Below are 13,602 nucleotides of genomic sequence, written 5' to 3'. Positions count from 1 at the left end.
CGCTTATCACTTTCAACTGTGTCCTGTTGGAGAGGCCAGCTATGCCATTACATCACTACACCCCCACCCCCACCCCACTAGTTTGTACTGCTGCTGCTCTCCCTCTGTTTCTCTCTTTACTGCCTGTTCTCCATATTAGTTCTGCCCCACATTATCAGACCTCATCATGCTGTGTTCATGGATGTATTTTAAAGACTAGGGTGACCTTACGTCCGGTTTCATCCCAACTCTTTTCACATCTTGTCCGGGAATTAATTAAATTAATAAGTTATCCAGGTTTCCCAGGGACCTTGAATGCATCTCGGGAACACGTTCATTTAAAATACTGTAACTTTGCTAATATTTGCTCTATCTGAGAAATTCCACCAGTTTCTGAAAGCTAAAGAGTCGCTCTGTAAAGCCAATATTGTTCATTAGAGTAGTTTTACTCACACATGATTGAATCATTAAAAGATGCTGCTTTGTTTTGATGAAATCGTCCCCTTTTTTGGAAATTAAAATATGGTCCTTCTAATAAAGATGTCATCCACATGGACGTACCTGTCAAGTCTCTTGTTTTGGGCGGGAAACTAAAGGTATTTTACCCCTATTCTCCCATAAATATCCTGTATCATAATGTAATAATAATTAAAAAAAATAAATAAATGAAAACATTCCTCTGCTTCTCCAAACTGAACGCTGTCACTATCCTCGTGAGAACTGCCACCTGCAGTGGCCTGGGTGGCAGTTCTCGCAAGATGAAATTAGACTGGATTAGATTAGATTAGTGCCAACAGTGGGAACAACTAAGAATAGAGATGGATGGATGTAAAGAAGGAAAGAAAAAGTTGACCTTCCTAAAGAGGAGCAGGATAGGACATTGTTACCTGTTCTGTAAGATCTGCAATTGCGATTTTAGCGTCTCAGACGGGGGAAGAAACGACATAAGTCGCCATGAAAAATCAGCCAATCACAAGCGACACAAATGCACTGTTTCCAAAAAAGTGTTAAAGGATGTAAAGTCTGCAACAAATCTGTCTAATAAGTCATTAATGAATACCAGAGATCTACATGAGTGAGCATAAGAAATTAAAAGAAAATATGTAACAAAATAAAATGTCTAACTTAAAGACAAGCAACGTAAAATTAACAGTGAATAAACGTGTTGACTTGTATATGAACTGTAAGTGTATTACATTAAACTAAGGTTTTTAATTTAGTCTGTATTATAATTTAGGAATGTTCACAGCATTTCATTGTCAATAAACATAGTTATATCGCATTATACTCACCTAATTGTGTTTAGTAAGTGGTTGACGAGGCTATTTTAGATTTCTTGAACACCTGTCTTAAAAAATATAGGCAGTGGCTATCCGTACTGTTGCCGTATCAATTTACCGATATTCTATCCGTACGCACCACACCTATTTGGCCAGTTTAGGTCATGTGACTAAGACTAAACCTAACCCTAACCCTAAAAATTGCTGTGATATGGGGTTATAACCTAACCCTGACCCTAAACCTAAACCTAAGACTCTACGTACTTGTACATCCTTAACCATACCAATAGCACCAGGGGTTGTCCGTACGACAACTGTACAAATAAACACTTTCTAAAATATAAGGGATACCTGAGCTAGGTTGGGGTGGTGCGACGGCTCGTAGCGGGCGCCAGAAAATTTCCCATATTTTCAATTCCAGAGGTGCGCACAAGGGTTCTCACTTTGCACCTTGTCATGTGCGTGCGTATTGGCCAAGGTTCTTGACTGAGGTTCTAGAGTCACAGAGTTCTAGAAAGGCCACACCCAGGCAGAAAGTGGGAGATATGACCATAGGCCGAGGCTGGGAAGTAGTGATCCATGCTACCAGCTGCCATCTTCCTCCTCTTCCTCCTCTTCCTCCTTCCGCTGCTGCGCGGCTTCACTCTCCTCTCATGTCTATTTTTAGCGCTGGCAGCTTTCTGACTTCTAAATCAGGAAATATGTTGTAGGAATAGGAAAGGTGTGTTCTCTCATTTTTTTGTCTTTGTCACGCACATTACTGTGCACAATCGACCAACTCGTGCTCACCGTCTCACGCACACACACGCTCCTGCTTGTCCCGCCAACATCCCTCTACTCACTGTACGTTGTGCACGTCTAGCTTCACATTAGCATTCAGCTACTCTCTGCGCTCGGCCTCAGGAGAGACGCTTGATTGAAGGTTTTGGTTCAAAACCAAAAAACCAAAAAACAAAATAACAAACAACAGCACTGCAAAACCCTTTCGAGTGGTGAATGTGTGGCTTGATTTTCTTTAATCTTTCTTTTAGTTGAGCTTAGAACTTGCTCACCACTTGCACATCATTAGCTTTCCTCACTCTGCAAGACACACCGCCTCAAACATCCTTACTCTACTGTCTTCAAACGCTATCGTACAGTGAAACTACAAAGGAACGACTGAGGCTCCCAACTCACACTAGTGACAGTAGCATCTTTGTCAACGTGCTGGAAGCCCATCAGGCTGAAAGCAGCCAACATGCTGGCCTGTTTGGCTGACGAGGAAATGATGCTGCGTTCCAATGAAACAACAGATAAATTAGGAAAAAAGAAACGAGAATCATTGCTGGGGAGATGGAGGAAGAAAGCTCTACTTTAAGCTGACGTCAGCCGAGGGATGTAGAGGTGCATTATTTAAGTGTGTGTAGTAGGCCTGGGCAATATCATGAGTTTTCTATTTAGGCGATATAGAAAATTACAACATTGCCTACATCAATATATTCTTATTTTGTATTAAAATACTGGTTTTAGGAGTCACTGCTTTCATTACTTCTTAGAACAGTATGAAAAACAACCCACACTACAGAACTCACTCACACATGCTGTCCCTTAGAGGAGAAAAAGCCAAAAGTTGCTCATAAAGTGCAGCTTTATCAGCAAATGAAACCCTGCATTAATGTTTTTTCTGTTAAGACTTTATTGAGTTGAAAATCTAGATTTATATCGGATATTGCCATTTTGAGAATTTTGGTCCATATTGCCCAGCCCTAGTTTGTAGCCAATGTTAATGATAAGGATGTAATCGGCAAATAACCAGTTGTTTTTACCAAGTTTAGTTAATAATTTTACATGATGAATGTAAAAAAAATAACACTTTTAATGCGAGAAGAAATATATTCAGGGTCACTTACCTTGAAATGTGTGATCATTCAAATACTTAAGTTAAAATCATTGAGAAATATGTGGAACCAGTTTTTCTTTACATTAATCAGATGACACATACAGTTTTAAAAAGTCAGTGAAGTTTAAAAAGAAAGAACAAGTACAATGAACAGTAGTCTTTTAGTCCAAGGACCCCAAACTGATGGAAAAGCAGGAAACTGCTTGTAAGGCAACAACTGCAGATCTAAGAGGCTTCTTTAGTTCTTTTAGTTCTGAAAGTCACCAGTTAACCACACAATATGGAATCACTGCTAATCAACTCTACTGTATGAATCCAAAACTGCCACAGGTTTTATTAGCATAAAGGTTTGAAGTCAACATACATCCAAGTCCATCATATTGCTCACACAAAAAATGTTGAACAAGTCTCAAGTGCAGACGTTGGCTGTAATGGAAATGTCATACTAACGTACTACTCATACTAAGTCTGATGTCATAGTTAGTATGTAGACTGTTCACATGAGATAGTATTAAAAAGATTAAGTATGCAAGAAATACTCAGATGTATACTATGAGGAATTTGCACTAGTCATACACAACCGCCCCATGATGCATTGCGAGCGGAATGTGTAAAATGGTCCTAAGACCAGCTTAAACATCCGCTTTTAGAAACAAAAGCATCTGTTCTTGTCTTTCATTTGTTTTTTAACACTTTAGTAAACGGGGCTCTTGTTTTGAAGTTAACCAGAAGTTTCGAAAGCAGCAGAATCTGGAAAATCTCTGAAATGTTGGAATGAAATGTGTTTCTGTGAGTTTTATGGATGAAATGAGCACATGTTGATATTCTACTTGGTCACTTTCTCACTTAAAGTGTTTTCAGAACTTTCAAAGGTGGAGAATCAACAGAGATATTTAGCCTCAGTGTGATTCAGGTTTTTGTCGCTGTAGGTTTGAAATGCATCTTGGGAAACTTCAAAGTATACTTCAGTGGGAACGGTCACCATCCAAATCATACTTATAGTATACAGTAGACAGTATATACTCATTTTAGTTCAGGGGCCAAATATGGACCAGTTTGACCTCAAGTGGGCTGTAGATTTTAGGCAGGGGAAAAAATAAAAACTTAGTCCTAGTTTTCAATATCAGTTCAAATCAAGTAAAAATGTCTTGACTTTTTCATTTTTTTTTATTTCTTTTTTTACAGATTTTTGTCTAATTTAGAGGAATTTTATGGAATTGTTTGTGAAAAATGGCAAGATTTGTGCAACAACTGAGAGGTTTTTCCACAATTAGCAATTAAAAATGACTGCATTCACGAAATATCGGTAAAGGAAAAATGCAAGTCCCCTAAAAATATTGTGGAGTTGTTGAATTTGAGATATTTACAACTGGATTATTTGATAATTTACGCAATAATTCATGTTTTCTGTTGTTGTTTTTATTTTCTCCTGCGGGCCAGAATGAATGCTCTCGAGGGCCAGATTTGGCCCCCGGGCCTTGAGTTTGACACAGGTGTTCTACTTGGTCACTTTCTTGCTTAAATTGCTTTCAAAACTTTCAAAGGTGGAGAATCAACAGAGATATTTAGCTTCAGTGTGCTTCAGGTTATTATCATTGTAGGTTCCAAATGCATCTTGGGAAACTTGAAAGTATACTTCAGTGGGAACAATCATCATCATAATCATACTTATAGTATATAGCAGACAGTATATACTCATTGAGTCTGTACTGTGACATTTCTGATACAGCACGTGTTTTTATGTCCTCTGAAGATAACAAATATGTTCATTTGGTTGATAAAGATGTTATTTTTTATCTTTGCTACATTCCTATTATACATTAACTGAGGATTATGGTCAGCAAAAAAGAATCTCAAGGGTCATGAGTCATACTGTGCATTTTCATTAGTTCTGAATTTGAGTTAGACATCCTGTAATTCTTGAATAAACCTTTATCCTTCAGGTTCCCTGCTCTCTAAATCTTGTTTAACCCAGACTGCTATTGATGTCCTCAGAAGAACTGGAACTTTGTACTCCAAAGACTCTGCTCCAATGTCAAAAGTGCTGACTAAGACCAGACTTCTTCCTGTCCTGCCCTGTTCTGTTTCATCAGCCGGAGCGGCAGCACACTCTGGATTCTTGGGATGGAGCGACGCTGACCAACCCTTGTAAGGAAGCCCATTAAGGGGCCCATCAATATTTCATCATTGCTCACTCAGAAACATAGTTATAGAAGTTTCCAGGCCAGGGCCATTAGGGGGCAGACGTCAATATGTTATGGCAGTGAGGATCTTTCTCTTTGCCTTGTTTCTCTTTGGCTTGCTGCTGTCCATCACTCTTCTATATCTCCTCTAAAACAGTCACAGAGAAGCTTTGAAGACGGTGGTGGTTTCCGCTGCTAAACAAATCATTAACCATTAAGTTTCCAAGGACCACAACATCCTTTCAGCTCCTGCTCGATGATCTAACGGGCAGTCTGAGAGGAAGATGGGGAGACAGGGTGTTTGCACAGTCTGTCCTAAAGCAGTTGTTCTCAAACTTTTCAGTCCAGAACCCCCAAAACAAAGGTTCCATAGAGCGGGGACCCCCACTGTAGCTGAAGGTGTTTGAACACAGACATGAACATTGAAGAACAGTCATGTGGAGACAGGACCATCTATGAGGGGGATAAAGGGGAGAGATTTTTGGGGTCCATCTATGGCAGCAAAATGATGGTCCATTGTTGTATGAATTTGTGATAACCACATTTATTTATTGATCTGGTCCATTGTTATCCAGGAAGTTTATTATCTGTGCCATCGTATATAGTCATCTTAAAGATGTTAATCCTTGTTCTAATCAGAAATAAAAAAAGGTGGGGAAAATGGCCAAAATTGGTGGAAAAGGTGGTGAAATTAAGATTTTAAAAACCACAGAAATTGGTTAAAAATTACAAATTAAAGTGGCCAAAAAAGTGGTAAAAAGGGTTCAAAGTGTCAATATTGGCTCAAAAGTGGCAGAAAAAAAGTAGGAACATTTAACTTAAACTGGCAAATAATGGGCATGACAAATCGTGAATGTGGTTAAATTGGCAAAAATAAGCTTTAAATATGGTGAAAAGAAGTTAAAGGTGACAATAATGGGTCAACATATGCGACATTATGTGGGAAAAGTGGTGGAAAGGGTTTACAAGTGGAGAAAATGTGCAGAAAAGGCATTGAAATTTGATGGAAAAGTGGCAGAAATGAAAAAATGTCGCAAAAATTCATTAAAAGGAGCAAGAAAAAGTGATGAAAAGGATTCAAAGTGTCAATATTGGCTTAAAAGAGGCAGAAAAATGTAGGAACCAGTAGTTTAAACTGGCAAATAATGGACATGACAATATGTGAATGGGGTTAAATTTGACAATAATGGATCAACATATTGGACATTAGATGAGAAAAATGGTGGAAAGGGTTTATAAGTGCCAAAATTGTCTTGAAAGTGGAAAAAATGTGCAGAAAAGGCAATGAAATTTATAAGATAAATGGCAGAAATGGGAGTAATGTAGCAAAAATACATTAAAAGGAGGAAAAATATGTCAAGAAAAGGTGATGAAAATAGCTTGAAATATGGCAAGTTTGAACTGTAATTGCAGAAAAAGGGGAAAGTTAGTTTATTGGCATCTGGTGACCCCCCACCCAGTGTCTAGTGGCCCCAAATGGGGTTGAGAACCACTGTCTTAAAGAACTAAAGCTCCCAATACAAACTGCTAATTAACAACATGCTTTGATTTTACACTGGGACAGGGCCAAACGTCTGTGGAGACACGGCTTGGGAACATTTTTGACTCATTGATGATGAGTCCAGTCTGGCACCTGCAGTACTGTCCAGTGAGAGGCCACTTGGTGACAGTAGGAGGATGAACTCGTCTCACACTCACAGAGAGTCAAAATCCACAAAAGAAACTTTTCAGCACATCAGAGGAGATGGGGTAGAGGGAGGAGTCTAATTACACCCTTGTGATTCTGATTTTTACAACCCTTATTTCAAATTATTACACCCACATTAACCGGGGAGTAACCTGAGGGCTAAAGTGCGTTAAATAATAACGTTGAAGACATTTTAACGAGTTTTCCTGCTGCTCGCGCTTCGGTGTCCTTGTAAAGGTCCCAGCGATAGGAAGTGTGTGAGGTCCTCACAAAGCACAATTCAAAGCTGCTTTGCAAAGTGCAGAAGTGCACACTAATGTAAACAACACCTTGAGACGCCTCAGAGGGAGCCGAGCCATGCCAAGTCATCACACTGATGTCATCCATTCCCCTACAGCTGCTGTGAAGTCTGCTCTGACCTTTGATGGAAAAGGAGCTTTTTACACTGGCACACGTTACACTTCCTGTCCACATCACAAGTGCCCAATTATATATATTCATATTTTTCTAAATTAATTTTACTTTTTTGAAAAATGATGAATCTCACGGCTGTGCTTGTTCTTTTCAAAAAATGGTGCAACATGTTATACTGCAGTTAATATTGATGAGTCTTGTTGTAAATAGTGTTAATTTTCATCATATATCAACTACGTTTTTTTTTTTTTAAGTACAAACTAGACTATGACTAATTTTCTTAAAGAAATGCATAATATATCAAAATATATTGATATTTATGTTGACTAATAAAAACTAAACGGGGACAAAATCAGGTTAATCAACAACAACTCATTACTCTTGCTCTTATGCTTTATATTTTAGTCGACTAAACCCATGACAGATTTAACCGACTAAAATCTTAATGTCATTTAGTTGACTAAAACTAGACTATAATAACTGAAAAAGTTGTATTTTAGTCAAAAGACTATGACTAAAACAAAATCAAAACTTTTGTGAGCCCATTATCGTCTATCGTATCGGGACTGGATCGCCCTATTAGGGCTGTGCATTGCCATCTGACAATATGATACAATTTGAGTGTCACGATACAATATATTCTAATACTAATAATCACAATATATTGCTAAATCAATAATTATAAATTTCACCTTTACAATTAAAACAAAAAATATCGTTTATTTCATTTTTTTTAAACTTGCGAGAAAAAGTAAATATATCAAAACAAGTTGTAAGTTTATGAAACTATCAAATTAATTTTTTCAAAAAAGTTTCACTTTTGCTTCTACAACAGATTCTGTTAAGTTCTTAAATTCTTTAAAAGTAACCACATCTATAAAAGTGTCCAGTATGTTTTATGGAAATAAAGTGCAATTAACTTCCAAGATAAAATGCATTGAGGAGTGAGGTAGTTTAACAAGGTCTGATGGTGCGTTCACTGACACCTAGTGACCGGGCGTTTACGTGCTATGCTGTACGTTAGCACAAATAAATGGCCTTTTTTTAAATAAAAAAAAAAAAAAACATGATCAAAAAATTGATTTGGACATTTTATGGATCGATATGATGGTGAAATATTGCGACATATTGATTTTTTTTCTTGCACTATTAATGTCCAATGTCCAGAGTTTAAGTCAAATAAAAGTACGATAATTTTTCCAACTGCATTTTCTCCCCCCAAAAATATTGTATCGTATCGATACTGTATCGTCCCACCGCTTCTATAAAACATACATAGCTGAGCCATCGGCTCCATTTGTAAAAACTTTAAAAACATTGTTTATCCAAAAAGCTCATGTCTATTTTCAATGACTTAAAGTTGTGACATGAACTCACCAGAGTGCAGAACCTCTCCGGGGGATTTCCACACGTGATCCCGGGCGGGTCCACCTTGATGCGCATGTGGTCCCTCATGGACGCGGCTTTGGGCTGGCATGCGTACTGCTCCCACACCGAGCCTTCATCCGTGCTCACCAGCGACTTGCAGAGTTCGTACTGGGCCAGGGTGGAGGCCAAGCAACGCAGCAGCAGCAGTACCACGGCCTGGAGGAGGACCATGGCCGGCTCAGGGGGGACGCTTGGGTCCGGCACGGGGTGATGGGGGGGCCACGGAGCTCAGAGGAAAGGGGACGCGCATGGAGCGGTGGTCAGAGGGGAAAGAAGAATGGACATCCCTACCTATATGCACCGTGGATGATAGTTTACGCAGCTTTGGTTCAGGAATGATTAATAAATACTCAGAGTCCCAGAGTCACACTGTCCTGGTGTTATTGTGCGGGGATGATGTCCTGAGGAAGAAGTCACGCGTTGGTTGGAAAGGTGTGGAATGAGACGGATTTCACTCTCAGCGATGCACTTTTTCACCATAGTGTTGCTGCTGGAAGTCTGGCGGTAGGTGTTCACACTGCTCCATGTCTCAGAGCGCGGTGCCAAACGGGGACACGAGTGCCCAGGGGTCGGATGGAGAGGCTGCTGCTGCGCTTTGGGGTACATCCATGGGACATTTTAGAGATTGTCCTAAAACACACACACACACACACACACACACACACACACACACACACACACACACACACACACACACACACACACACAATGGGAACAAGATGTGACTCCAAGTTAAAAACAAAAAAAAAACTCTGAAAACTTTCTTAAGTTGTCATCTAACTCAAATAACATTTTCATGTTAAAGAATAAACTTTTTTTTTTTTTTTTTTAAAGTGCGCCATCGGAAGTCACTAAAACGAACTTGATAACCATGTGCGTAAAAACACGTGCTGCATGTGCCGGGTGCCGCCTGCGTGCGTGCGTGCGTACGTGCGTGCACGACTTTATTTAGTCAGGAGAACCACATTGAGAACAATAATCTCTTTTACAAGTGTGTCCTGGCAGCAGTAATAAAACAAGTTTACAGTGTCAAAATAGAACTGAGATGTTCTTAAAACAAATAAAATAGCTCAGAATACATAAAAACAATGAAAAGTATACGTCACAGAGTAATAGCTTGATAAACTATAAAAGGCACCAAATAGTTAAAAAATAAACGAGCTAAAACAAGAACATGGTGAAGTTTTTGTGTGAAGTTGTCACTTTACATACATCCCTATATATTTCCTAATAACACGTAAACCGTAAAGATTATTATTACAGTATTTCAAGACGCATTCATAAAAAAAAAAAATCCCTTTTTTTACTATAAACTTTCTGAAAAAAGTGCAGCAAAGAGGGAAAAAGAAGTAGAACCACGTTTCTGCAAAATTGTAGTTTATAAAAATCGAATGGTGCACATTTGTGGGGAATTCTGATCAAATATCATTTTAACAGTTAAATCACTATCTGTACTTTCCCAATGTTTAAAGTAAAAGGAGGAAAAAGTCGTTTATTTATTTGTTTATTCTTTAAAAGTGCGACAGGAATCCGCTGTATGATATACTCTGAGTGCACTGTCAGGGTTAAAACGGGGGTTTCCTGCCCCACTTTACACTCTGCAGGGAAATAAAAATATATAATCCTTCTTGATGATAAACTTTGGGAATAACTGTCTCCACTGGAGATGATAATGTATCCAAAATGTGTCCAACATTTGATTTTTAAAGTGAATGCATGAAAAAAACTAAACCTAAACCGTATTTATTTGACAGATAGTTCTCATGTGCATCTCTTTGGACTGTGGCTGTAGTTCAGTGGACTGGTATCTTTTAGGGGTGTGTCAAACTGCACTGATCTGCTTCTGTTTGCACACGGTTACGCATCGGTGCGTTGTTCTGATCTGAAAGAGGATAAACTGATGTCCTGTCACCGTCCGATCCGATTCTTCTGCGACTTTTGCTCTGAACGCACCGTGTAAACGTGTTTTAAATCAGATTAAAACACTTACTTCTTGCACGCATGTGTCCGGCCAGCTCAGCACTTTGCTTGGAGAACTTGCACGTCCTCCCTCCGTGGATGAGGAAAACCAAAAAAAAAAAAAAAAAACAATAAAAGAAAGGTTTCCAACCACGATCACGCAACTGTGCAGCGGTCCTCACTCCGTCACCCTGCACCGGCCCGTCCGATTATTGTTACCGTCCAGCGGATACTTTTTCCACAGCGTACCGTGTGGGGACGGACGGCCGCGCGCGGTTGGATGATCGCCCCGTGTCCTAGATCCTAGATCCTGGATCTGGGCACGGCTTAGAGGGAAAAAGAGGAGCTGAGATCCAGCGCCAAGGAGTATCAAAAGTATAAAATATTGAGTTTGAGAAAAAGGCTTGTGCCCGCCCTTCCTCACCCCCTCCTCATCCTCATCCTCCTCCTCCTCCCCTTTCCTCTTCCCACTTTACAAGCTCGGGTTTACCCGGGATGCTCAAGGGCAGAGAGAGGAAAGGAAGGCTGGATGGAAAATATCATCAGCCCTCCCTTTCCTCCCTTTCCTCTCTCTCTCTCTCTCTCTCTCTCTCTCTCCCTCTCTCTCTCTCTCTCTCTCTCTCTCTCTCTCCCTCTCTCTCTCTCTCTCCCTCTCTCTCTCTCTCTCTCTCTCTCTCTCTCTCTCTCTCTCTCTCTGGTTGTTAATGCCTGTGCTAAATCCTTTTACCATCACTTTCAATCACTATGTGAGCTTTTATCTGCTCCATCCCTGTTGTAACTTCACCCTAGCTGTTCCTCCACCGGGCCCGACCCGACCCGCTCCCCTGAGCCTGGATCTCATGCCGTTCGCTCATCATGCTCATCTGTCCAGATGTGGAACAGACTCTCAGTAGTGCTTTTTTCTACAGTGTTTACGGGATGAGCTCACAGATGCTCCTGTGTGTGTTCCTGTGATGCGGCTGCACCGACCTTATCCCACTTTGTTGAATTATTTATTGCCATGCCCACCACATCGCCTGGAATTTAGCCTGTCCTACTTGATACAATTAAAAGAAACGTTTTTTTTTACTCCCTAGAGTATAACAGCTGGTAATTTGTGATTTTAATCCAGGGGCAACCACCCAAAGTGTCATTTCAGTGGCGCTGTCCGTGGTGCTGAAACAGACCTTTAACTCTAACCAGGGCTGTTTGAAGCTTTTATATGGTCTGTCCCTACATGAACAAATGTCCTATCAGAGCCCGTAACATATGTAACAACGACCCGAAATGTAACAAGAGCCGAATTGTTATATTAAAAAATGTATATAATAAACCCAAAATGTAACAACTGGTCAATAATGTAAGAAGATGCCACATATACACATGGGTTAGAGTTCTAAGAAGAAAAAAAACGATTTGGTTATATATTGCAACATTTCACAGCGTGATTATCGCATTGATCCAAAAAAAATTCCAAATCAATTTTTTAATTTAAAAAAAACCAAAAAAAAACAAAAGAAAAATAATTGCTCGAACATATGCATAGCACGTAAACGCCCCGTCACTAGGTGTCCTCACTCCTCGATACATTTTAGCTTGGAAGTTAATTGCACTTAATTTTCTTAAAACATACAGGAGATTAATTAATTGATTGTGGGTTAAAGTACATGGATTTTTTAAATCACAGCTTTCCAATTACTTTTTTAAATCAAACATTCTCTGAGAACATTTGTAAAAACAACAAAAGTAATGACCTTATTGCTGAAATTTAGAAATGTAAAAAAAAATCATGTCATCGAACACAAGACACCATTATTTCTAACACACCCCATGCACAATATTTCAGTGTGCTTGTGTTTAACCATACATACAGTTATCAGAATACATACAGTACATGTTTGCAGCATTTCTACAAGTGTGTTATGTATCAAACTAGAATATGCCGAAGGACACTGAGCAATTCTCTTTCTCAGGGTTACTGCCTGTGTGTGTGTACGTGTGTGTGTGTTGACCCTTCCAGATGTGACAATGGAGAGGAAGAAGTTTGGAGTCCTTCTTGACAACAAGGGCACGACCTCCAATCTTTTTTCTGCTGATAGCTTGTAGATAGCTTTTAGAATTGTCTGAAAAACCTTTGTACACAAAATACCCAGAAAAGAATGACCACGGGGCATGAACCCACAACCTTCTAGCATCACTAACTGCCTCCAGATACACTCTTCTTTTTTAATATATATATATATATATCACTGAAAAACATTTTACAGTAAGAAAAAACATTTTCAGCACTGAATGTTGGCTTCAGGTTTGTTGTTAAATAATTTTTGTACAATTAAATTAAATAAATATATTAAAAAAGTAGAAGCAGGAAAAATATTTGATATGTTTTTGATTTATTAATTATCCTCAAATATTACTAACACATTTTACCCTTAGGGTCAATCTGACCCCAGGGATATTTGCCTCCAGAAAATGATTTTCAGAAAATTGACCAAGTTTTTGTGTCAGGCATTTATTTGTTAAATACATAAATAACCCCTTGATAATGAAACCTAGAGCTGTTCTCTAGCGCCACCATCGGGACAAACTTTTAAATTATTTTTTTTTCTAATTTGGGGTTCACATTAATGACTCTCACAGAATGAACCATATTGCTTGATGTTGGTGACCCACCCCACCCCCACCCTTTCCTCTCATAAACTTATTTATTTACTTATTTTGATCTAATTTTTTGTAACATATTTGCAGTTATTCACTATAAAGTTCTCTGTCTCAGACACATTCTCCTCTACGTCACTTTCACTGTGAAAGCGC

At 39.1% G+C, this 13,602-nt stretch overlaps 1 protein-coding gene across 1 annotated transcript in view; it reads right to left on the bottom strand.

Moving 5' to 3' along the window:
* The window catches only part of ntng2b (netrin g2b), a 101,027-nt gene extending 90,080 nt beyond the window's left edge, over positions 1-10,947 (bottom strand). Inside the window, exons 1-2 of the mRNA XM_028463261.1 lie at positions 10,841-10,947; positions 8,800-9,480 (exon numbers count right to left, since the gene is read on the bottom strand). Of these exons, the coding sequence (XP_028319062.1) occupies positions 8,800-9,021 (222 nt within the window). The 5' untranslated portion in view covers positions 9,022-9,480; positions 10,841-10,947. The remainder of the gene's footprint in view (positions 1-8,799; positions 9,481-10,840) is intronic.
* Between the last annotated feature and the right edge of the window lie 2,655 nt (positions 10,948-13,602).

This window comes from Gouania willdenowi, chromosome 12, assembly GCF_900634775.1.
Source record: "Gouania willdenowi chromosome 12, fGouWil2.1, whole genome shotgun sequence".
NCBI lineage: Eukaryota > Metazoa > Chordata > Actinopteri > Blenniiformes > Gobiesocidae > Gouania > Gouania willdenowi.
This window is presented reverse-complemented; position numbering and strand designations above follow the sequence as displayed.